This window comes from Plutella xylostella, chromosome 18 (assembly GCF_932276165.1).
Source record: "Plutella xylostella chromosome 18, ilPluXylo3.1, whole genome shotgun sequence".
Classification (NCBI taxonomy): Eukaryota; Metazoa; Arthropoda; class Insecta; order Lepidoptera; family Plutellidae; genus Plutella; species Plutella xylostella.
In genome coordinates, this window is record NC_063998.1 from 4,140,199 (window position 1) to 4,166,994 (window position 26,796).

The 26,796-nt window shown below is 37.5% G+C and overlaps 1 protein-coding gene across 2 annotated transcripts in view; it reads left to right on the forward strand.

Moving 5' to 3' along the window:
• The window catches only part of LOC105380439, a 180,508-nt gene extending 155,824 nt beyond the window's left edge, over nucleotides 1-24,684 (forward strand). For both annotated transcript variants that reach the window (XM_038113850.2, XM_038113851.2), the window contains 11 exons: nucleotides 8,544-8,724; nucleotides 14,505-14,649; nucleotides 15,796-16,053; nucleotides 18,143-18,272; nucleotides 19,519-19,682; nucleotides 20,332-20,563; nucleotides 20,900-21,058; nucleotides 21,590-21,741; nucleotides 22,079-22,191; nucleotides 22,482-22,664; nucleotides 22,910-24,684. In XM_038113850.2, coding sequence (XP_037969778.2) covers nucleotides 8,544-8,724; nucleotides 14,505-14,649; nucleotides 15,796-16,053; nucleotides 18,143-18,272; nucleotides 19,519-19,682; nucleotides 20,332-20,563; nucleotides 20,900-21,058; nucleotides 21,590-21,741; nucleotides 22,079-22,191; nucleotides 22,482-22,664; nucleotides 22,910-23,431 — 2,239 coding nt within the window. In that variant the 3' untranslated portion in view covers nucleotides 23,432-24,684. The remainder of the gene's footprint in view (nucleotides 1-8,543; nucleotides 8,725-14,504; nucleotides 14,650-15,795; nucleotides 16,054-18,142; nucleotides 18,273-19,518; nucleotides 19,683-20,331; nucleotides 20,564-20,899; nucleotides 21,059-21,589; nucleotides 21,742-22,078; nucleotides 22,192-22,481; nucleotides 22,665-22,909) is intronic.
• The last annotated feature ends 2,112 nt before the right edge of the window (nucleotides 24,685-26,796 follow it).

Sequence of the window (26,796 nt, forward strand, 5' to 3'; positions counted from 1 at the left end):
CTAAGTCCGCAGACATATTGTACCTGTGTGTTTCGTGTTTCCTCAAATATTTAGTTCCAGAACAATCAAGGCACGGCTTGACTAATTTGCGGTGCGAGCCGCGTGGCCCGGGGGCTCACTCCGGAGAAATGCTATCCGGCTATAGATAGATAGATAGATAGATAAAACTATATTGCACACAAAGACAGAAATTACAAAAAAATATCCAGAACATAGGGCTTGTTGCGACTTCGCATCGCAAAAACCTGCGACAGTAATCAAGCATTAATTGCCCTGAAAAACTGTCATAACAGTCAGTTTTTCGAACAGAAACATAATACATATATCATCAAATAGCGGTGCCCGCGAGCTTCGCTTCGACTTAAAAAGTTTTCCCGTGGAAATTCCGGGATAAACAGTAGCCTATGTTCTTTCCCAGGGTCTATACTACATGTATGTCAAATTTCATTCAAATCCGTTCAGTAGTTTTGGCGTGAAAGAGTAACAGACAGACACAGATACTTTCGCATTTATAATATTAGGATAAACATCATACTAGGACAAAATTATAACACCTAACGGCTGTGTTAGCCTCCAGGCCATGCGATGCCATTATTGGAGTACATGGCGAGTGGCGACTATTTCCTTGTACATTGGTCCTATTGCTATTAACGTTAAACGATATCTAAGATTTTTTGTGTTTTTTTCTATGCAATGCAAGAATTTTATCTACTAAAGAAGTATCAAAAAACACAGTAATTTGCTGTTTTTGAAATCGAAATTCTAAGTCATACTTATCAGTTATCACAGTTATAATGTTTACATCCGACTTGCTAATCGAGAGTGCATTTCATCAAAATCCGTTCAGTCTGAAATAGATATTATCCGTTCATTTTACTATCAAAGGATCTTATTTTTCATTTAACTTTTTCATTCCGGAGTAGACCCCCTAGTTTTCAAAGGGTGCGAAGCGGTGTACTCTGTACATTGCGGGATCCTACTTATTAAGCCCGTCATTTGTAAGTTCAGTGTGTTACTTGCTACGGGAGGGTTACTCTATGCTGACGAAATACGAACAAACGAGAGCTGTCGTGCAATCGACATGTTTAATACAACGAGACAGACTCGTGTTTAGCGCTGCAGTTGCTTATCTCGAGTAAATAGACCACTAATTATCGGATTTATAAGCCTTATTCTTCAATGGTGAAATCGGGTCAACACATAGGTATATTAGGTATAACGATAAAAGTATGACTGCAAAACTTTGATTAAGATTTAGATTTAGAGATTAATAAATGAGTTACTTTCTTAGGTAGTTGTCTAAATATGCTTCCTACAATAGACAAACTAGACACAATTATATTTACATAAAACTTACCTTTCTAAAGACTTGCTCGAAAAATGTGGCTGCTCTCAAAGGAATATCCGAAATCCTGGCTGTCTGAATACCACTTGAAATACCGGGGACAAAGGATACCACCGAACCAGGGGGTTACTCTATACTGACGAAAAACGAACGAACGAGAGCTGTCGTGCAATCGGCACATTTAATACAACGAGATAAGAGTCGTGGCTCGCGCAGCTGTAAGTTCGTTTCTCGTAATATAGAGTGAACCCCTCAGCACTGAGCACTCCATTCTACCTTGTCATAGCGAAACTGAAAAAGGTGAAGAATTTAATTAAACGCAATGTTTGCTCAAGAGTTTAAGGTTCCTTTCGAGTGCGGACAAACCATCATTCTTTTGTCTTTGCACGGATTTAATAATATCCTTGTTATTATTACGGAATTTAATTAATTTTCAGATTTTGAGGCGGGGTTGGACGTGTTAATTTAGCTCATCATTTACCTACACACACAGACACACACTCAAATCACTCCTCAATCTCCTGAACGAGGTTTTGCTATAATCGCTACATTTACACACATACATACTTATATAGTTACACACACAAACACAGACATACAGAAGCCCTCTCACTGACGGCTGTAATCCGCTGGCTATAAATACACGCAGAGAATACTCAACACTAACGTTTAAATTTCAAGACCCGAGAGCAAAATTGTATCCGTGACTCTGTACTCACTGTATCACATTCGTACAGGTTCTTTTATTTCCTGTTTTAGGCTGCTTTTCCACCAGATGCTGAGCTAGATGTGTCTGATGATAGTAGCATTTGTTTGGTCATGGACTGCTCATGATTACTATATAGTCTAGATACTACACTATCGCGGCATATGCACTCACAAGCAATGAAAAAGTTCCACCAGCCATTGGGGTTCCATATATGTATATTACTGGATTTTTGGTTTATTGCTTGCTTTTCATAGCTTGCGAGTGTTTCAAGGCAAATTCTATCTCTATAATCTATTTATCCCTTAGTACCTGCTTTCAGATAAATATACTTACGTCGAAAGATCTACGGCCTGAATCTTAATTACTATTAGAACCATTTAAATAAGATTAATAAGTATATAATTATTACATCTACTGAAGGAACCCAGCGCTGGGCGTAATAAAATTGTTGTGAATCTCAACAAGTTTTTGAATCGGTTTCCCGTTGGTGGATCCGCGTCGGCGTTTCAAATAAAAGCACCGAGTGTCCTGTAAAATAAACTCACCCTAAGAGGCTTCCATTGTAGAGTTAATATTCTTAAAACAAATGTTTGAAAAAAGTAAGTAGGTATTTTGTTACTAACCCGAAACTTTTATAGGGTAAAGTGGTGTATATTTATTATGCTTACACACATTTGCACTCCTTATAGGTAATATCGATTTTCATGCACCTACTGTGGGTTGACTGGTAGTCATTACGTTCACCTTTTGTACACTTAAGTTTGTTTTTGGGCAAGAAACAATGATATAATATATAGAATTATTTATACATATAATAAATAAATACATAGGTACATCTGGTGTACAATGTCCATCGTGGCTTTTAAATGTAGGCGAAGGTCAAGGAAGCTTTTGCTTGCGTGTGCAATGCAATGCGACTACTCACAAGCAACCTCACCTTCATGTGTGTTCTATGTAAAAACATGCACATATCATTCGAATATAAACTTATACCAGAAGCATAATAGACAATACACAGGGTGTTGCAAAAAGGGTATACTAAGCCGAAACCTACATATGCAGCATGTTATATCTAAGCCCGAAACTGAAATCAGAATTTCAAAATTAGCGTAAAAATAACTCATTCTATATAGTAAAAAAGTCACGTGACCGACATAGTTTCTATGGTTTTTTTTTGCGGCTTAGTATACCCTTTTTGCAACACCCTGCATAATTATCAATCACCTAAAGAAAGTCTACAAAGAGTTTTAAACAAACATAATATTAATTAACGATGAATCATAGTCGAGCGGTTGTTTGTACCGACTGAGCGGGATCGATGGAGGAAATTAATACCGAACTGAACATACATGATGTACCTTACTACGTACACTTATATTCTGTACGGAACCAATTATCATATCAGGTTTCTCCTGTGCTAATACATAGTATGATCATGTATAGTGGGCTGAAAGGAAACCTGACCAGTAGCAATGTCACTCTAAGAGGAATAGGTATTTACAGACCATGTCATTTCCGCCAGAAACAGCAGTTTTTATAATTTTTTACACTAACCTCTACTTTCTAGGAACTAGGTATGTGGAGGAAGGTTTCTAAAATTGCAAGCCAGTTTACTACTTGCACGACGAGGGCGCCGAAAGTAGCAGTTTTGGGCAAAAAAAAATTTAACGGAAGTTTTTTTTTTTATTTTGGCTTTGCTAGTTAGCCTTTCACTTCACCTTAAGGCGCACCCTATACCTACAATAATATTGTGCAATATACATATGTATTGTGCAATAAAATTGAATTTCGTTTTGTATCCATAAGACGTTTGCAAAATCTTCACCCTAGACCAGGGATGCACAGACTTATTAAGACTAGGGGCCACACGGACAAATTATTAACTGATGGCGGGCCGCCAGAAATATAGGCAATTAAAGACAACAAATAATTGATAATAAAGCTAAAATTTAAAAATAACTTATTAATTTGAAGCATGGCACTGCATATTGCTTACAATCTTTTTTTTATATTTGGCTAAAATTTACTTGTGTTACTCGTAAAACTGCTTCAAAACTTTCGTTTGCAATGCAGTTTCGATTTCTTGTAAAAAAAAATAATAGCCTAATTTGTGTCTTTCCATTATTAAGTATTGAAAAGGTTTGTTCAAATATATGCGTAACACCAAACTTAATAACCTGGCACATCTTGGTGCGTATTTTTATCAAAGCAGCGGTAAAAGTTTAGCAAGTCTCCTTCGTTGATTTTGTGGCGTAAATCATGGTCGTTTTGAATGTCGATAATTTCTAACTAAGGTACAGTGACTCTGGCGCATTTTCATCTGAAATTGTGAAAGGATTGCTGAATACGTCCAACAGAGGTTTCATGTTTTTGAATTCCGAAAATCTGTCTAGAAAATATTGAATCATAGATATTTTGACTAGGCTTAGTAATGGTTTGAATTGCCTGTGATTGAGTACTTTGCGAACATATATATTTTAATTGGTTTTATTCTGGAATATTATTCGAATGTACGAGAGTACAATTTTTCTGTCGGCGGGCCACCAATATTCGACTGGCGGGCCGCATGCGGCCCGCGGGCCGCGGTCTGTGCATCCCTGCCCTAGACGATCAATTATATTGCACAATCTTCAATATTGCGCAATATAATTGATCGTCTAGGGTACGCCTTTCTCGTTCAAGATCTTAGCGCAAGAATAATCCACGACTCTTATCATTATCACCTAAGTAATAAAAAAACACTCGATATTTCCCGACCTATCACTGTTCGAAGTACGTGGCGAAGAAGACAAAGTCCCATAATTTTTCCTTTGTGTCCACGGGCTTGTTTGGGAAAGTTTTCTCGTTACGCAAATGGGACATCCTGTATATTAGTGTATGATCGGATAGATGATTTCAGTGCAAATTTAACTTACAGCCTACGATTTAAGAGTGTTAAAAAGTTAAGCTCCGCAGTTTCTCACTGTTCTAAACCTGTGTCAACACCGGTTGTTTATTCGTTTTTACGATATTTAAAGTCGTTTTATAAAACAACGTTCTAAGGATTTTTTTATAATAAAAAAAAACCCGAAAAATGCTAAAGGTTTTTCTATTTAGCCTTACTGATGGTATACTATACGTAGAAATTTAGATTTTTATGAAACCAGAGATTGAATTTTCACGTAAAGTCTATTCGTACACCGCAACCGTAACATAGAGTACTGCTATTTTAATTTGACTGCAACCAATACCATATAAACTCAGTGTACAAGGAAACGTAGCTTTGTATGCAATCTTTGATAAAGGTACCTTCAGCAAGTCAATTACGTAATGGCTTTCATTGATGTCCTTTATGGCCCCAGTCATAGAACAACGTGGTCTCGGGAGTTGTCCCTCAGTCATGATTTCAGAAGCCAGGAACAAAAACGTAGGTACGAAGGCTGGTGTCTATTGATGGCCGGTTTCTATGGGTCATCTCATCAACCTACCTTCTATTCTTTACCAAAAGTGACAAAATTACATTAAAATCATTAATCTAATGTATCTATTATAGTTATACAATTTTTAATTACTTACACTAAAGTTTAAACTACCATTTATTATTTTCATCCCCATAGTCCATTTATCTACAGCATGTGGCGAAAATGGTATTGTAAATCTAAAAAACCGGCCAAGTGCGAGTCGGGCTCGCGCACAAAGGGTTCCGTAGCAGCAAAATTACAGTTAAATCAACCTATCTCAAAAACTATAAGAGATACTTTGATCAAACCAAAAATCGTTGAAAGAGTTAATTAGCATGCATCACCTCTATTTTTTTTAGAATTTTACACCCCGTAGTTATAAAAATAGAGGGGGGGGGGACATACTTTTTACGACTTTGAGAGCTGATATCTCAAAAACCGTTCACTTTAAGAAAAATGTTTTTTAGAAAACTTTATATCATTTTAAAAGACCTTTCCATTGATACCCCACACGGGTATGTACATCGAAAAAAAAAAAATCATCCCTCAGTTACATGTATGGGGGGCCCCACCCCCAAGCGTGTTTTGAAACTATACAAGGCCAGAACGCAGAGGGTGGGACTGCTCGCGTATATTTTCAAATTAAAATGGTGCCATGAGTTACTTGAAAGTATACAAGGCCATTACGCACTAATCGCGTATATTTTCAAGTAAGTTGGGCCAAAATTATGGCTTGAAAATATACTGCAGCAGTTACCACAGCGTACTAATCGTGTATATTTTCAAGTGCCAAGCGGCCATGCGAGCCCTTGAAACTATACGTGATTAGTTACCAGGTAGCCCTTCTGAATTGTTGCTCACTCTTTCTTTCATGCGAAATAGTAATAAGTCTATTGCTTTCTAAACATTGCATTATCATTCCGCACTTGGCATTGTTTTCGTAACGTGTTTTTTTTGTTTACATTACATCGTACAGTTAAAAAGTAAATTGATTTAAATTAAACTGTAGAACTGTTTTAAATAGTAAAAATTATCTCAGAAGAGGGTGTAGAACCATTCATAAAAGACAATTACGGTGAATTCAAAACTTGATGAAAAATATGTCTGTAATAGGTCTATAGGGTAATACCTACTACACTCATGAGCAATGAATAAGTCCAAGAAGCAAAAAGTCAACACCAAAAGACTCCAATTTTTTAAAACATTTAGTTTAGTTTGATTGATATTTTCGTTTTTAGTTGGTTACAATAATCTTTTGATACGCTGTTAAATGTACCTACCTACTTTAATATTGCCGACGGCGTCATTAAGCTAGTCTTTTCCGTTCAGAAGCTATCGAGACTGGAACGTTTTCATTGCTTGTGAGTGTAATACCTACGTATTACTCTTAATTCATATAAATAATAAGATATTAGTATTCTTACTTGTTATTTATTAATATTCTATAGGTATGACAGGCAGAACAAGTAAATTGTAGTCATGTACATTTACCGAAATAGTTAAGTAAATCAGAATCAGCATGTAGGTATAAATTACATGCGACAAGTACGCCAATCAAGCAATGTGCGTAATAGCAATGTATATTTTCAAAAACGATTCAGTAAATCCCAACTTGAAAGTATACGCGATTAGTACGCACAAATCGTGTATATTTTCAAGTAAAATATATATTTTTTTCACTTGAAACTATACAGTGCTAGTACACTATGGGTGCGTTCTGGCCTTGTATAGTTTCAAAACACGCCACCCCCAATTCTTTTTTTTACTATTTAGTGTCATATTTTTGTAGCGGTTCATACAACACATATTCCCATCAAATTTCATCACTGTAGTACTTATAGTTTCCGAGTAAATCGGCTGTGACAGACGGACAGACGGACAGACGGACAGACGGACATGACGAAACTATAAGGGTTCCGTTTTTGCCATTTTGGCTACGGAACCCTAAAAAGGAGAAATAAAATAGCGTATGGAGGTAAACACTAACTCGTTGTTCTAAAATACTTTTGTTTTCGGATATCTGCAAAAAGAATTATTGTGATTTTTTTGTATGGGGATTTTATTTCAGGAATTTAGAATGTGATTCCCTTTGTAGCTTATGAAATATCATTTTTGGAACGCTGCATTGAGTCCATACCTTTTATTGTGGAAGTAGGTGGATAGGTTCATATTGTTTTACAGTTAGGTATAGAAAAAGCCAGTGATAATAAAATTGTTAAAAAAAAAACATCCTGAAATTAAATTGCTCACATCTTCGCAAGACAAACAAACCAGGTAAAAATGTAACCAAAATGAAATTGCGCAGGTTAAAACTTAACTTTATTCACGCGTCCACAGCATTGTACTGTTAAAATGATTTTGTAGAACAATGACAATGTAAACATGGCTGCAGAAACAATTCAACCAGACAGTTTAAAATTCAATATTTTTTGTCCCCTCACAGTCGCTTGCCTACAATACCTCTGCATGGCGCGACGAGATATTTTCGTTATGAAACTCGATCGTAAATTGACAGGACTGACGTATTGAGCTTCAGGCAGAATTAAATTGTAGACAGTGAATTATTGAGACATTTTTATGCTTTTCGGTACTTAAAATGTGTATTGTAGGTTCAATATTAACTTTGTGTGGTAAACTTATGTGTACCTATATTTTAGGCTAATTATAGGCTATTCCTTTTTTTTCTCCACATTTATTTGATACTTGTCTTTATAAAGGCAGGTATGTATGGTAATTATCAATTTAATAAACTATAATTTCAAATTCAGAGAAATCACACACATCGTTTCATTAAAATAGTTACAACCGGTACACCGGCATCCACGACACAGGCCGAGCCTAGTGTGGAAGCCACAATTTTTTTTAAATTTGCTTCCACTTCCAATTTATTTTCATAATTGTGTCCTTACTAATTTAAATTATTCTAAGGTGTTTAAAATAAATATTTTAGATATTTTTTTGACATAAAAACTCAACTAGCAGCGTCCAAGTAAAACGGTTCATTACAGTCTTTTCGTACCATAGAGTTAACCAAACCTCCCGTCCCCAGGATCCTGGTGCGGGCCATCAGCTACACGGTCCACGGGCTGATCCCGGCGTCGTGCGTGTTCGCGGACCGCTACAACCGCGAGGAGGTGGTGCGCTCGCTCGGCAAAGAGGTCAACATCAACCCGCCGCTCATGCTGGGACAGCTGCCGGATACGCCTGAGGAACTGCTCAAGTTGGACCAGGTGGGTGTAGACCTCTATTCTATTCTTAGAGGGGGCGAAGTTCCCGTACGTGGCTTTATCGAACCTTTGTACATATCCTCTTAATTTCAGCTCAGCTAGCCTAGCTCCCGAGTAAACCGGAGCAGCAAACCTGGGTGTTGCAATAGCTGAGATAGGCGCTCTGTTGGTCCAAGAATAGATAATTTTGTTTCTGTAGTAGGTGGACAAGCTAACAGACCCTCTATAGTCATTTGTTTTTAACTAACGAGTACCGAAGCTGCGTTGCTATTGGTCTACGTAATTTTTTTGCTGCGTTGCTATTGGTCCTAACAATGACCCATCTGACTCTGTCAATATCGGAAATGTGTGAGACATACTCAAATTAGTAAACTTTTGTTAAAAAAATAGACTGTAACGTGTTACTGTCGCGCTCTCTCGTAGTCATGGTATGGAATTCATTGCAGATTGTAGAGGTAGTGAACCCACCTTAGAGTATTGTAGATGAAAAAAAATGAAACTAATGACTTAGTTCAGTTAGCTGGTAGTGAAAAAAGCAGATAAATAAATACCTATATTATATTAAATATTGCCATGCCAGCTATAAGTTTAAGATAAAAGTCAGAAATTATGAGAAACACTCTTCAAAAAAGTTTTGACGAGCTCAGAAAGTTTATAAAATTAAGTCAGGTGGAATTAGTCTCGTACTGATTTGAAAAGTTATTAAGCCTTTGATTTAATATTGCAGTGAAGTATGTAAATATACACTATGTACTTAAATAATTTAAACAAATTGTTTAATCAATACTTTATACCGGACACGTCTTTACTATTCCTTTTCCTGTCTCACATTCATTATTTGATAGTTTCAATACCCGCAGCGGGGGCGGGCTGAATCGAAAAACCGATAAACGAACGTTAGCAACACAATGTAGCGACTCAATAAATCCCTATGTAAAGTACGAGCGGGAAGAATGGCTGCGAATGGCCAAGAATTACGAACAACAAACGGGAAAAATCGAGCGCTTTCTTACCTCATTCCCTATTCAGTGGGTCCGGGCTGCTCCTAACTAAATTAGCAACGAAACCTTTTCGCGGCGCGATTGTTTTTTCAGTTCCCAATTACGAATAAACGACGCCTCCGCTTAAGCGCGTGAAACATTAATGAGCCGTTAGTAGGGATGTGTCAAATCGCCTCAAATCAACGTTACTCAGGAATATGTATATAGTCTACCTGGAGCAGACTAGGTACCATGGACTAGGCAGAAGCCACTTCAACAAAGCAAGTCCCATCCTACTAAAATTTCGTCTTATATTCGGCCGAAACTCAAGACCTCAATAACATAAATAGAAGTGTGGCAAACGAAGAACCTATCACCGTTAAAGCAAACGAGTCCTCGAGTGTTCCGTGGAGCAACGGAAATCTTTTGTCACGTCTTGCGATCCATGCTAGGCTAGCTGGTGTGGATCACTACGGTGGGTTAATGAATTACATAATTATCGAATATTTGATGCAGTATTTTGAAGAATGCTATCTACATTAACTATTTCAGTAGTGTACTGTTTTTTTCTAGATCTACTACCGAGTAACCGAATAGTAAATGTTCCCATCTCTAACAGCCAGTGTCAGAGGGGGGGTTCCAATCACAGGGGAGAGGGGGAACCCTTCAGCGAGAGGGTTCAGTTCCTCGACTAATCACGGTAATGGACTAATGACAAGTTGGATGTGGAACTACTTACCGGGAGACATGTCTATGAAGTTATTGGCCCGGGAAGACCTGACGCGCCGGCTATGTCACTCGTATGATATGATATGAAAGTTGAGAAAATTACTTATGCTGAAATACATAGGTAAGAAGACGGTTTGGCTTTCTCGAATATTGCTGTCTTAAACATCGTAAAGATAGGTACTTAAATGACTCGATAATTTAAAGATTTCAAGATAAAGATACCTACCAACTCTATTCACGAATCTATGTTTCCAGACACCATCATATTCACCAAGCGTTTTCCCCCTCGTAACCGTGTCTAACAATGCTTGAAACAAAATACATATTTTACACATCAATAAAAGCTTCTTCAAATCATTTTCCGACATCGCACGGACGGGAAATCTTTATATCGGAGTGAATTCGCGAGTGTAACGAGACGCCGCCTCGAGCCAGTGCGCTGCCAATTTTCATTACCTCCAAGCTATAAGTCCCCGCTTTGTTGAGCTCGGCTGTCTGTCCATCCTTTGCATTTTGAATGGGCATTAATTCACTAAAATGTCGGATTTTGTGAGCACGGTGCCGCGCTCACACATGGGCCGTCGTCTCAACTTGGAACTCTTTTTGTTAAACCTATTTGAATATTGTATGTGTTGGCGTTGCGTCTGTTAGTTTATCTTGTTTAGCGCTGCCACCTATTTGAGAGTCTGTTAAAGGTTTGTCGGCTTCATTCGCATGACTTCTTCCACTTTGATAAACTCTATTGTGTTGTTTCTTTTATGTTTTAGATAGATTCGTTAATTCAACCTACATATTCCATTAAGTAATAGAGGTTTATCTAATTACCTACCTATAAATACATTTAAATCACTATCACAGGGATTACGATCTCAAGTTATTTGTACAAGTATGGCGGTGTTATATCAATGTTGTTGGTAGAGTCGGCTATCCATTTTCCTTTATCCTCTCAACCCCGGTATGATTTAGTTTAGAGTCCGAGTAATTTGCACACACGATACAGGAATCCGACAGCCTACCCCCGAAATACCACTGGAAAATTCCACAAGCCTGTATTTAGGTCGCCCTGAACCGTATGCGATAGTCATAAAATTCCGTTTTTGTCCCCGTGAAAACTTCCAAATATACGCGAAAACTCTGCAAGCAATATCTTACCCGTGCTTATGTTTTGTATGTTATTTCCAAGTTATTTCAAATAAATATTGGGAATTTTTATGAACGTAATTTTTTGTGGCTGTTTTAAATTCAATTATGCTTCTGAATAGCAACCTGATTTTTGGAATAAAATATATATATACTTACCTATAAATTTGACCTTTAAAAAAATAAAGTATACTCCTTACGAAAGTCTCTCCTGGCTGATAGGAGTAAATACAAAATAGCTTTTCCTTGTGAAATCTTAAATTATTAAAGTCTTGGTGACGCTAACTCGCGCACGTGAGGGCAACTTCCTCAAACTTGTTCATCTCACAAAACAATACAACTTTTTGTTCCTTGAGAGTTCGACTGAATTAGTAATATGAAAGGAATGAAACAACTTCGCTCATTTGTAACACCTCTAGGTAGATTGATCATAAGTTTGTTTGAAATCTACATACTTAAGAAGAAAGAAAAGAAACAAAATTCCTCTTATCCGACGCAATTCATTTACTTTAGGTACCTAAAGTATAACAAATCATCACCAGCCCGTAAACGTCCACTGCTAGAGATAGGCATCTCCCAAGCAGCTGAAAAACACTCAGCCTTCATCCTCAATGCACTATCGGGCACCTACGTCTAGCGGGCCGGAGGGCGTCCCACGTTACTCTTCCCAGTTTTAAGTTTCCACGCGACTCTACTTGCCACATCTACTCGACTCACTATCACTCCCTGAACACCACAATCATCACAACCACATACGTGTTATTAAGACGTGGTTTTCGTATATTTTTTGTCTATGAAATTACAGTTTATGTGCCGACATCGCACGAATATTGCCGCACTTGGCTTGATACAATAACAAAGTAACGCTTACAGAAGCTTTACCGAGCGAAGAATACTTTTTATACGCATTTTATTAGTGAGTTGTGGGTCGTAAAGGGCGATCTCATCAAAGGAAACGTCTGCCTACTTCTTGTTCCTACTTGTGGGTAGGTTGGGCAGTGTCTTTGATGGAAACATTTCGAGCTGCTACCTACCTCTACTACCTCGCCCTTAAACATCTGTCAAATCCATTTATTAAGTCAGATTTGACAGGTAAGCAATGCTGTTTAAGGATTGTCGATTGCTAATATTCGGCAGTGGTAACCCCGCTTGTATTTATAAGCGATTTCTGGCTGTTTGGCGCCTGCTGGACTTTTGTTAGCAATAAGTCTCAGATTGTTGATTATTTCATGAAACAGTATTGATGTTCTTCCTTTTATCAACTGCATCGTCTGTCAGTTTGTTTCATGAATCATGATAGGTTACCGCATGGTTACCGCTTAGCCTTGCGTCAACTTTTGCCCATAAACTAACCCCCTTTTTCATAAAAAAAAGGTAGTGGATGCTATAGCAATTGAACTGTTTTGTCCCTCTCTGTCAAAGAACAAATTGTTCTCTGTCATCCACTAACTTTTTTATGGTTAACGGGGGTAACGCTTGGCAAACACTGGTAGGTATTGACTGATATAAGCTAGGATAAAGAATAGAATAATATGCCACGTGAATACGCGGATATATTTTTCCATTTAAATCTCCCTGCCCACTAATTACAAAGCTCTCAAACACATCCCCGGCCATAGCTGACAGCCATTCAAAGTGTACACAGATATAGAATTTTTTAATCTTTATTTTTTATGGTGCTGTACACTTTTTTAGTCGTGTTGGAATATTCAACGTATGTAGCTTTTACCCGTGAGGTAAATCGCTTATTATGTACTTTTACTACCAACAACAACAAAAATAAATATTTTATAAGTACGTCACTAAAATCTACACGGTGTAGCCAAAGTGGTATAGTACCTAAGCCAAAAGAGACTTCAGACCCTAAACGCAACGCAGCGCAACGCACCAATGGGGCCTCACCCTCACACTAACATGGCGTCGACTGAGCGACCATTCCGAAAAGTGGATAGTCGTGTTGGTCCAGCCTTCACTCGACGCATATTCAATTGAATATTAGTGGAATCTCTGAAATATTCGCCGGTTTGTGAATTAAAATTTCTAATTGATTTTCTGTGTCGCATAAATTTAATCTACCCACCTAATGAGTTGAGTAAAGCTGTGATCTTCCCCAATATTCACTTATAAAATTTAAACTTTGTCTTTTAAAATGGTCTTCAGTTCATCTAAATCGAGTCTGGTCAATGACAAAATGCCATAAATATAAGTACTTACATCCGCCTCAGACAGTACAAGACTTGGGGCATCTAGCGTCGTCTAGTTCTGTCATCTCGTTATAAGTAGGTACCTACGTTGTTGTAACTGCTTTGTGTTTTTCGCAAAATATGTACCGAAATATAGGTAATATCTTATTTTTACTTAGTTGTTATACTGTCGTCGTGGAGATACAGCGGCTAATGAATAGATAATCCTGTGAGAGATGAGCCTAATTCCAATTTACTAAGAAAATAAATTGCCCTTCGATATATTGAGTTAATTAATGAATCTCTATAAATGGCTACAAAATTATTATATAGATTCTTCCAGCTAAGCTTTGTTGGTTGATAAAAGCTTTACATTATTAGCTATTTAAGGTACCATAGTAAAAATAAATTATTCCTTATTTAAGTTATCAAAGTCACACAGTGGGTACTAAAACTTAAAATTTGTACGTTTGAATCGCTATCAACACCTAACCACGGTCTATATCTGGATAATAGCACGTGGAGATCCATAGTCTTCGCCTCTGACAGGTGGTAGTATACAGGGTGTATGGTTGTATACCCTTTTTGCAACACTCAGTATATATGTATGCATAAGATAAAATAAGATAAGAAGCCATTTTCAGCTAACAAACTGTGATTAAAATGATATATTATTTTTGTAGTTTAATTTATATCATGCAGAAATTATCTATGTATACATAAGTATCTAACTTACATTTTCTTGTACCAGGTGTTCATAAAGTCGGAGCTGAAGGTGGGCGTGATCTTCGTGAAGGAGGAGCAGAGCTCGGAGGAGGACATCCTCGGCAACAACGAGAACTCGCCGCTGTTTGATGAGTTCCTGCAGGTGTTGGGGGATAAGGTCCGGCTTAAAGGTAAGGGGATAAAGGGAAATTTTGATTGCATTCTAATCAAATATCGGTCAGTTGCTGAAAGGAACTTCAAGCTGATCTGTCACTTTCTGTCCGTATACTGGCAAAGCAAATCAGCAATATATTTAAGGACGACATTAGCTTAACGTTCCTTTCTGCAACTCAGCGTATGTGTGCTCATATTTCAATGCTATTTAATTTTAATTCAGTGCATTAAAGTTCCAATTTGAAGCATGTTCACATTCATTGAGGAATAGGATGGACGAATAGAACATCAGACAGATATGTTCTGTGCTCCGTGCACCCTTCGTACAGCAACTTATGAAAATGTAACTGCCTATCCTTTCTAAAAAAGAAAAATACTAGTCCAGGCCGTAACATTAGTCACGGACTAGCTGAAAAGTGAAATGCAGAAGATTCTGCCACACAAATAGTAAACATTGGGGTAGTGAGTGGAGCTGACCACGAATTGGCAATCGTATGATGAGTTATGTGTGTTTGTTCACCTCCATACAATTATATTGGCAACCCAAGTAGGAGGAAACAGGCTGACTGTAAGCCTAATCCGGGCGAGTCCATTATTTATGCATGCGTGACGGACGAAGGTTGGCCGAGGCGGAAGCGGCTGACGGGTCGGACCTGGCAGCTTTTTGGCAGAATCTATCGTATTGTCAGTGTCACACTTCCTGCCGCATTCATTGCTTAGTAGGATGTAGCCGATGTAGTATTCCAACCACATTCCAACGTACGTACTTACAGTCGACATTCATGTGTTTCTGTTTCTCTGATGTAGGTAGGTACATATATGTATTTATTAAGTATACGCGATAACAAGAATAGTTGGAGTGCACTCACTCCATAAATGTAACTATAATTATACATATACTTATTTATACGAGTATGGTTGTATATAAGATGAACCTACCTACCAACCGACCAACCTAGTCTTACAGTAAAAAGTGTACCTACTCAATAATTTTCAAACGCTTTTGCAAAACTGAGCGAAGCGAACGGGCGCATAATCCGCTTACGCTATTCCAGAACCTCCATCAATTACCAACCAAAATATTTGTTACAAAGCACTCAACCAACTCTTCAAGTTTTACTCCTACCTATCAGTCCAATCGCTTACAAAACTCCCCTTTCCAGGCTTCGACAAGTACAAGGGCGGACTGGACACTGTCCACGACCTCACGGGATTATACTCCGTGTATACCAACTGGCGCGGCATCGAGATCATGTTCCATGTGTCCACGCTATTACCCTACGAGCGGCACGACCCTCAAAAGCTGCAGAGGAAGAGACACATAGGGAACGATATCGTCTGTGTGGTGTTCCTGGAAGCGGACAATACTACGTTCTCGCCTGCCTGCATTAAGAGCCATTTTCTGCATACGTTCATTTTAGGTGAGTGGGATTTATAACTTTATTGTTTTTCTAGGCTCGGTTGGGTTACCGTTGCCGTTGATTCGTCGGCGAGGACCTTAGTTAAAATATTTGAAATCTGTTTGTCTTATTTTTATTCCCTGACTAATATATTATAATAACCTTCACTGTACAGACACACTGAGTCCACATTACAGTTAACAGTAGAATGGTGGACGAGAATTAACTTTGTTCCTTTGATTCCTCATTTAGTTAGATTATGTATTAATGGATTGTGAGTAGTGGCTTAATGGAGTCGGTGAAATCCTTTTCGTTAATCCTTGCATTTTTAAGTAGCACGTAAGTGGATATAGTTTCACAATGAAAATGATACACGGTATTCCTCGAATTGTAGCTAACAGGAAATGAAACCCAAGTTTATATTAGATTGGAGACAATGCAGGGGGTGGGCAAAGTGACCCAGAATCTAGATGCGGCGTCGGTTTGGTCTAGGCCAGTGCAATCGAAAATATCCTTGTCAATTATCATTAGGGCCCATTAGCCGGCTCGGCGAGCACGGAGGCTGCACTGAAATAACTCGTTTCAGAAGGACTCGGCTGACAGGCTGCTGTTAAAAATACAGTTCTGTGATTGTAACTTTTACAAATATTTTCAGGCCTGGATTGGAGGTTGTGGTTTTATTTATGGAAATACTTTTATTGTTATTTATAGTGGGGGAATGACAATCGTTATTTATAGGGATATACGTCAACATGTCCACTGTATGGACTTTCGGATGGTAGTGGTTGGGTGAAAAGGGCTGAGGTGACATTGTTTCGGGGGCGATTTCAGCTGGGCTATTATTGGCTGATGATGATGATAAACTAAAAAATTCGAATTTGATTTCCTTGCAACAGAATTTTATCGCAGACCGTATGGTTCTGTTGGATAAATTTTACAAGAAAAGCTGATCACTGATTGATAGATCATTCTAATTACCTAAATTGAATCTTCTTTTTAATTTTGTTAATTATTCAAAGGAAAATAATCATCACGGCTTGTAGATTTTTACCTTAAAATGCTTGTAAGTAGATTAGTAATTATAAGTGTGTAATTGTTATTACATTTATTAGAAGATACAACTTTGTAATCATTATCATAACAGAGGTTCATAATAATTTTGTAAAATTTAAACAAATTCATATGTATCACAACGGATACGCGGGCAAATTACATTTAAAATGAGTTACAAAGTCATCAGCCAAATTATGTGTAGATACTTGTAGTGTGGAGTGAAGAGAACCGCTTAGTTTTGTAATAGATGAGGAAGAGCAAGTTTAAACTTCCACTAGCGGAACGTCGAAACTTGAACCGCCATACAAGTTTATCTAACACTGTAATATTTAATGCAAGCTAGTGTGTGAGGATACAAGGGTGAATTGTAATTGTAATCTAATATTTAATTGCATTTCTATAAAACGACCTGATAAATGACATAGGTACGAGTACATACCTAGTGTAATAAGAATAAGTACCTACACACCGAAGCTATAATCACGACAAGTCAAAAATAAATAAATAGAAGCTATCTTTCTGTGTTTAGGATTTAGTTTAGAGCTTGAAATATGTGTGTATAGTCATGTCTAAAGGAAAATCACAAAAATAATAATTCTAAGAATAGTTACAGGAGCTTCAATAAATATTTGCAAACAAAAAGCTTTTGCCAGTCACAAACTTTTTTAGTATCGGAATTCGAATACCTTTCCCCAAGTTAACAAGACCTTTCGAACAAAGTTGTTTTGTTTTAGGTGAATATATGAGAATAATCCCCTTAGAGACTAAATACATTAACACTCGCGCCAGTAAATCCCTGTAGTGAGTATAAGACTGCTAGGGGTATATTGCTCTTACAGGATTCGATATTTTTCTTCCAGTTTTTCATAATATGCAGGGTGTTTACGGGTGTTAGAAATGTTGTTTAGAATGAGCCTTCGAATCCCATTTTGCTTACCATATTTAAACAACAATATCCCGTATTCCTTCCAATACCAACACCCTGTTCACAACGCCTATCACACAACATGTGGGTTGGCTCACAGAAACCGCTTACAGCACTAAGTCCTCCTTTCAGTGCGGGTGTCGGCGCGGATCAAGCGGCGTCCCACGCGCTACGAGATCTCCGTGGTGACCCGGGACGAGGTGGGGGCCTACAAGCCCTACCTCTGGGAGCAGAGCGTGTTCGACAAAGGCCCAATGTTCAGGTAAACGCGCAGGAATCCCGCCTTTGTCACAATCAAGGCTGAACGCGGGTGGAAATTCCGAACAATGCAACGGGATTCCGGAGCTCAAAGTTTACTGCGAGTTGCAATATTGCAAATACAATATGCCCGCGACTTGTTTGAGTTGCTCTGAGGTTCCGAGTTACGCGATACCTGCTAATTTGTTCTTCCTGTATCGCAAGGTAGACGTTGAATGAATTTGTAGGAGAACTGAAAGTTTCTGCCTTTTGCTAAATAGTTTTCATTTGTCTTCACAACGTGTTCCGTCATCATACTGCTGCACCAATACGTATTGTAATATAACTAAGTACATACAATTTACATGCTATGTTACTACTTGTAGCATTATTAGGATGATTTTGGAAAAAGTGAAGTGCTAGCACCTAGCACAGGTTGAGCTGTTTACATTTATTTTGCACAGAATACCGAAAAGTAAACAGGGTGGAATTGCATCAATGATCGACCCGAAGGCAGGTCATATTTCCCAACATCCTAACTGAACAACATAGGCAAAAAAATAATGAAATTTTGCAAAAAAAATAACAGAACCTATATGGCTTTGCGATATTTTTCAAAGGGATAAATAAAGCTAAAGTAGAAATTTAAGTGTTGATTACTGACAATATTCCACCCCGTGGTACCAATACACTACATAGGCTACGTAGGGTACCCTGTCTTACACGAGACTGAATTTGCATATAAATAAGGCAGCTCCGTATCATTGCAAGGCTGCAAAGCTTAAAATAAATGGACTGTTTGCGGAGCTTTTTCCTTTGTGATGTAACTTTCTCACGGTTAGAACGGGTAAAAATATTTTTAATTAACTATAGTGCCGGCTTTATGTTTCGCTAAACATTTTTATGCGAGGTGTTAAAGTTCAAGCCTTGGAAACGGCTACCATATACCTCCACCCTCAGTGGTAAATGTCGTATCTCACAAACTTTTTTAATGCCTCTTGCTTGATAGGATCTAAATTCTTTATAGGGTTAGGAGATCCTATCCTATATGAGGGCAAATGCAAGAAAAGTCAGATAACAATAAAACAGTTTTCTTAGAAAAATATAACTATTACTTCGGTGCAAGCAAGTTAGCACGACAGAATCGAACGCAGAAGAATTTATTAATGCTAATTAAAACTATAACAGCAAGTTTTTTTAACATCCAACATGCATCCAACATGCCTCCAACGAAAACCAACTTTCAAAATAACCTCTCCATTAATTTCCAGAGAGTGGTTACTAACGAAAATCGTGAACGGCGAGCGAGCTTCGTACTCTGCGCCCAAGTTCGCGCGAATGCAGGAACGAACTAGAAGCCAGATGCTGGAAGACATAGTGGCCAACCTACAGAACCATGCGGAGACGGGGCAGATCCCCAAACCTTATAGAAGAGGCGAGTTTGTTCTTACTAACGGTAACACTGATTTTAACCCCCCGTGGCCCTCGACCCAGCCCGCACCTGCCTCGTCTGTAGCCGGCAAATAAACATATAGGTTTACTCAAAAATGAATGCAATGAAAAGGTCCCGGTGAGAAAAATAAGTAAATTACTCCTAAATGGAAACGGCTAGCTCAATGACGCCGTCTGCCACATTGAAGTTAATTTAACAGCGCATCAAAATAATATAAGTAACTTAAAACGTACATAAGGTTTTTACATTTTAAATGAAATGTAAAAAATTGGGGTCATTTGGTGTCGACAATCTCTTTCCCTTCAAGAGGTTTAAAGTTTCAATAAGTAACTCAGAAACATAGACCGTTTCGAGTGAAGTTTATAATTTTTGAGGGGTGACGTGAACGAGCGTATTCAGTATTCGGGGTCCCATGCCGGTACATATTCCTGATCAGTATTTTACTTCTTAGATTATCTTAATGTCTCTCAACTTACTTATAATTTAAACTTTATCTATCATGTCTTTTCTAAATCATTTTGAAAATACTCATTTGATGTTTTCCTTTCCTTCTCTCCTTACACCTTTCTTTCAATTCATTTGTTCTTCACATACGGTATACAAGAATAACATGTTATCTACTATATTTTAGGTTCATGGCGCCCTATTGGCCACATGCGGCCTTCTTCCCCGCTTCTGGATTCAGTGAGAGATCAGTTCGAAGACTACGACCAACTAGCCAAAGATTTCACGAGAGTGTTTCTGAATAGTGACGCGAATATATCGATAAATGCCCAGCTGTTCGACGTGGTATTCTTAGTGGGGCAGTCGAAGCAGAAGACCAAGTTTATCGGTGTGAGAGCTATTTTGGGAGTTCGCAGCAGGTTGGTGATTCGGTTTGGTTTTTTATTTTATAAATGTGCGTCCGTACCTTCAAATATATAATTATACTATATTACTACTTCTATGAAATTTAATAATACTTTTTGGGACTCTAGAACAGAGCAAAAAACAACTGGACCAATTTAGTTGAATTGAGCATCGACAATGAAATAAAGAAAAAGATCGTTATAATTAATCCAGATTTTCAAATGTAAGAGTATGACAAATTAGCAACAGTAGTGATTGACAACAACTGAAATTCCAGTTTGCCACAACCACCACCTTTCCATTCTCCATTCCCATATCTCTCACATCTCACACGTCCGCCTTATCTACAGGGTGTTCCAAGAGATGCTATACGGCATCCAGACGGGGTTCGGCTCGCCGCAGGTGCCGGTGGCGGAGCTGCTGGCGCGGCCGGCGCCCACGCTGCTGTCGCCCACGCCGCGGCAGAAGAGCAGCAACTTCCTGCAAGTGCCCGATATTGAGTCGCCGAGGTTAGTTTGTGGTTTTAGAGCAGCCTGTAGCAGGGGAATTGTTGCAAGTCATTGCTGTAAAATATAGGAGTAGGTATCGTTTTTAGAGACGGTGATACAGCAATCATAACTGTCAACTGTAGTGAGAATGAAGAGTGAGAGAGACGAAGGCAGGTTTACATAATAGTAGCCTCTATACCTACTAAACAATACTAGAAAGAAAAAAAACGGTTGGGAAATGTTATTATAATTATTGCAAAATAAGAATACCTAAGTAATTACTATTTCCTCCATTAAACTTTGCTAGGCTCAGAAGAAAACGAATAATGAACATAAATCCGTAGCTACAATCGGTATAAGTAGTTACCATCTGCATATAAGTAGTTACCATCTGCAAAAAACAGATCTACAAATTACCTACATTTATAATCCATTGTTTACATTAAAAAAAACTGGCAGCCGTCATTAAACCGGCGACGGGCCGTCCGAAAATATTCAAACATGTCTATTCCTGGCGTCTTTAATATACATGCAACAATTAACATATTTCAGGCCAAAAAGTGTGCCAAGTTCGCCGATGGTGAAGCGAGCGTTTTCTCGCCTGGGCACCATCACGGCCGGCTGGGGACGGTCCATACGGAAGCAACACTCACACCTCAGTGCTGAGGATAAGAAGAAATGGGCCAGCTCGCAGGATTGCTCTAGTAAGATATTCTGAAGTAATGTTTGGTTTAGTTAGATTTTAAAATCAACCATGTATAGCTACGTTAATAAGTACAAACTTACAGCACAGCAGTTCAGTTTTTGATTGACAAAATCTATGCATTTAAACACCGGCTTTTAATGAAAATGTAATCGATCAGATACATTTATTAAATATACTCCTAACACTTAAATTCTTTACACAATATGTTCAACTTGATGGGAAAAATAAGCATCAAACACTATGCTTGGCTCTACATTGGTAGATAAGCAATGAAAACAGTTTATTTATTTAAGAACTATAAGGATCCTTTGTCATATCTGCCTCTATATTTACAGATAAAGAGGCAAAAGACAAAGAAAAGGAAAAGAATGCTGCCCTAGCGGTTCCAAGACTATCCGTATGCGCCGACGCACAGAAAGTTGACAGAGCCAAACTAGCACAGACTGAGGTAAGGAAACTATTATTTGTGAATACAAGTACAGTAACAAAATATTTATTATGAGGATAGTAAGTCGAAAACGGTGACCCAGAGGGAATTATGAACCCTCCTTTGTCCTACAACTTGAATAATCGAAAAAAAACTTACACTCCCTTTCCGCAATACTTATTGATTTTATTTAGACTACATAGATTCGTAAAGTACCTATTCTGCACCATATTGCGACTGGAAAAAAAAACACCCGAATTTGTGAAGGTACCGAAACCCATGTTCCCGAGATAATTTACAATCTCTTCCAGTTCTCAATAATCGAGTTCGACCCTGAAACGTTCCGCATCCTGCTGGACTACCTTCACACGGGCAGCTGCCCGCTCACCTGCGCCTCCATCCCGGGGCTGATCTGCGCCGCCGAGCACTACGACCTGCCCGAGCTGCTGCAGGCCTGCTTCCACCACGCCAAGCAGTTTCTGAGGATAGAAGTGGTGAGGGCATTTGGTGGTATGCTTTAGCGGGGTCTTTAGTGGGTGTTTTTGATCATATCAACATACAGGGCGATCAGTGTAGACCAGGATGTATATGTGGGGACGATCGTCAAAAATGTACAGATGCAAAATATGTACTTGTAATTGCATCCTGAGTTACTTTCAGTCAATGCCCAGTGACAGCAATTTAGACGAAAGAGAGTACAAGATCATGTAACTAAGCGCTCACTATCATTGTTTTCCAGGTGTGCACGATGCTGATATCACTGGAGAACTACTACTGGCGGTACACGTCGGCGTCGGAGCTGGTGAACATGATCCTGGCGTTCGTGGAGCAGCGAGCCTCCGCGCTGTTCCAGACGCCCGAGTTCCTCAACCTGTCCGAGTCCATGGTGCAGATGATCATGTGCCGCAGCCTCGAGGTGCCCGAGGTCCGGAAGTTCGAAGCGATGCTCAACTGGGCGCGCAACAAGATACAGAAGTCTAAATCAGCGACAACAAAGACTGACGTCAAGAATGAATTCAAATGCACGATGGAGCGGCTGGCGCGGGACCTGAAGCTGCACCGGATCTCGCCGCAGGAGCTCATTAAGGTGGTGCTGCCATCGAAGGCGATCAAGAACGAGAGGATCCTGGAGACGCTGATGTACCAGGCCAACTCGGGCATGTACCGCATCCAGGACAGCTACATCGAGGCCTGCCAGGAGCGCCTGCAGAAGCAGGACTCGCGCTTCTCGGAATGGGAAAGCTTCGACTACGGGGTCTGAGCGGAGCTGTGAGGAATATCAGTGTATTAGATAGATATATAAACAGTGACTGGGTACCTCCTTCTCACATTGTGGTATGTTGACGCCTTCTAAAGTATTATTGTTATTAATGTACTCGAGTAGACGAGCGAGAAACCATTGTACACTTCTCGTATATTCCTTGTTGTTGTTTATTGATACCTATATTTTTTACATGTAGTCGTGTTCATCAATATTCATCTCTATTTTTTGTAATAACCACGTTTGACATGTTTGGCGGAATTGCAATAAGAATTGTCATTGCTGGTACAAAATTTTATATCCCTTCTGTGATCCACAATAGTGAGAACAAATATAACATTTATAAATATGAATCTAGCAAGAGAATATACCTAACATAATGATGTACCTACTTAATAATCAGTTAACCATACTTCTTACACGTCTGTTTTATCCCATTAATGAAATGTAAGTAAGTAGTTTTATATCCAAGATCGACTGATTCTTATTTCAGTTGACATGTTCTATTTTGAACGATAAAGTATTGAAGATGTTCTATGATAAAATATATCTGTGTGTTCAGCTAGGAAAATAATAAAGGAAATTAACTTTACAGATTGTCAGCGTGTAGTTTTAATTGTGCTTAAAAGCTTTCAAAGTTCAACATTACTTTTATTATTTTCGTAGAATCAAAAACTGTAGCAGAGAAATATGTATTGACGTCCGTAAAGTGTGAAATAACAAAAAAAATATCTGTTGTAATAATTGTTGTTGTTATAGCCGAGCGCACTTTCATTATAAACACTCCTCAAACTATTAATTGCAGTTATAAAATAAAATAAATACGTTCTCTAGGAAATTTGTTCATTAGAATAGATAAATCCGTTGATAGAGTACTTACCTAAATAGGTATCTATATTTTCCTGTTGATATATCGCAATACTAAACTTCATTAAAACTATTCTTTGTTTGGTTTATAAAGGTATTTACTGCCTTTCTAGATATTTACTCATATTCATTATTGTCTGTCGCTGTTTCCTGGCTTTATCCAGTGTTCATCGACAATTTACTTACAATAAGTTTACACCGTTTACGCTTATTAATCTCAAAGTAAATGAATAAATGTGTAATAATAAATATAGCAATCTTCCTTCCCATTCCGTGTGTATTCTTTTTTTCTGTGATTTGTGCTTATAGATTGCGTTTCTTAGAATCCTGTAAAACAAATATAAATTTTGTATGCGTACCGCACTATATAATATTATGTATAATCATACCACTTCTATTAATTATGAGTATTATGACTAAGGAGAGTATAGGTACCCTATGATTACCTAAGACATTCATTCATATGGTTTAATGGAAACTTTCAAATGTATTTTGTTGTGTGGTACGCAGCTTCTACCTATGAAAAAAAAGGTATTTTATCACCTGCTTTTATCTGTACATCTCAGCTTTTTACATTAAGTAATTATGCATACATACTTACTTACTTATGTATAACTATTTTAAACATAACTTATGGCAAAAATGACTGTGTTTATAGTTAGATTATTTATATTATCATATCTTGAACTCCACTCAATCTAGATACTTGTATCTCTTAAGTCGTATACATGGTGTATGTACTTGTTAATGTGAATCTTCTGAACCAATTAAAATCGTTAAAACGTTTGTATCTCTAATGAAAAATGTAAGCCTGTATTTTCATTCATTTTGATCGGACCCGTAGTTTTCCGAAACATTTGTTTTAGAACTTATATCTTTTCCAATCTTAGTCGAGTACCTAATAAATTTAGCCAAAGGTGAACATATCAATCTTCATCAAATATATATTTAATAAAATCTGTGATTAATTGAAAAAATCACTAAGTTTTCTTTAAATGAACTTGATGGAACTACTTATGACGGGTCCGAACCGATTATGGTTAATAAGATAGTTGTTAATATATTATATATAAACTGTAGCCTAAAAGTTTTATGAATTTCAAAAGATACTAACAAATTCGTGAAAAAATAAGAATCGTCAGTAACATTTTTATACCTACTTGAAAAATAATGAACCTATTCTAACTTCTGTAAGTTTATAAAGAATATATATCGTATAGTTGTCAATATATAATATTATATATTTTATTTAATGATGATTTTGCTCAACACTAACACAACACAACACTTATTAGATGTTAAATAGACACTGTTATGTGTAGTGTAATCAGTTATTTAACTATGTCACAAGTTCTGTTTAAACTTTTATTTTATTTATAAGTACAGGAAATAACACACTTTCTACGATGAGGATGACGTCAATTTTAAATATAGCAGAAATCTGTATGGTGGTTTAAATATCTAAGTAAATAATATAATTTATCGTCAAATCCCCTGAGATAAGTGTGTTAGGAGTCTATGTAATATCAGTTCATCATTATTTAATAAAATACTTAGTGTATGAAATATTTTCTGAAAACATATTGCGCAAACGTAGCTATCAGTTTATTAACGTATAATAAATGTTACGTTATTGGTAAAGTATAATTATTATTATAGTGTGTAGTTTTCATTTTGTAGTGACACCAATTTCACATAATTATGTGTAATTATTTAAGTTTAAGTTTTCTATTCCAATGTTTTAACCTTCCTGTGAATGTTTACATACGTGTATTCTATGTAATATGTTAATAAATATGTGAAATCTAAAATGAATATGGAACTTTACGACTATGTTATTTTGCATGGGCAAGATGATTATTCGATGGGACATTTTATGTGGTGAATAAATTTTTTTGTGTATTGTTTTGTTTGTTTTATTAAGATTTTGTCTCCATGCATTACAATCACATTTAATTGAATGATCCTGTAAATAATTCGATAGCAATGTGTAATTGTGTATGTCAGTTTGATCAGCGCCCCTGTCGGTAACGTTATAACTAATAAAACGCATCTATCAAAGAAAATGAAAGATTCATAAAAAATTGGTGTAACAGTTAATTAATGTAAGAATAGTTGAGTAGGTACTAGGTACTTAATGATTTAGAATAAAAAGACAAACAAAAAAATATATATATACGGGTCAAAATCAGAGAGGTGAGCATTTTAGGTTTTGAAATATCTGAGAAATTTAGTTTTATTTTGATGAAAACTAACAAGTGGAGTCTGTTGTGGCATTTGTCATGAACCTATCCTGTGATGGGGCACGCACAAAATTATATATTTTAGAAATTATACCTGTTAATAACAATAATGACAGGGTCAAGAGTCATTTCGGGAACACTTTTAATTATTTTTTAAATAATAATATATCGAACACGTTTAAGAATCCCCTTCAAGAAATTGTAATTAACCTTTTCCTAAATCAGAAAATATTTTTATTTAGATTTTTTTCATAA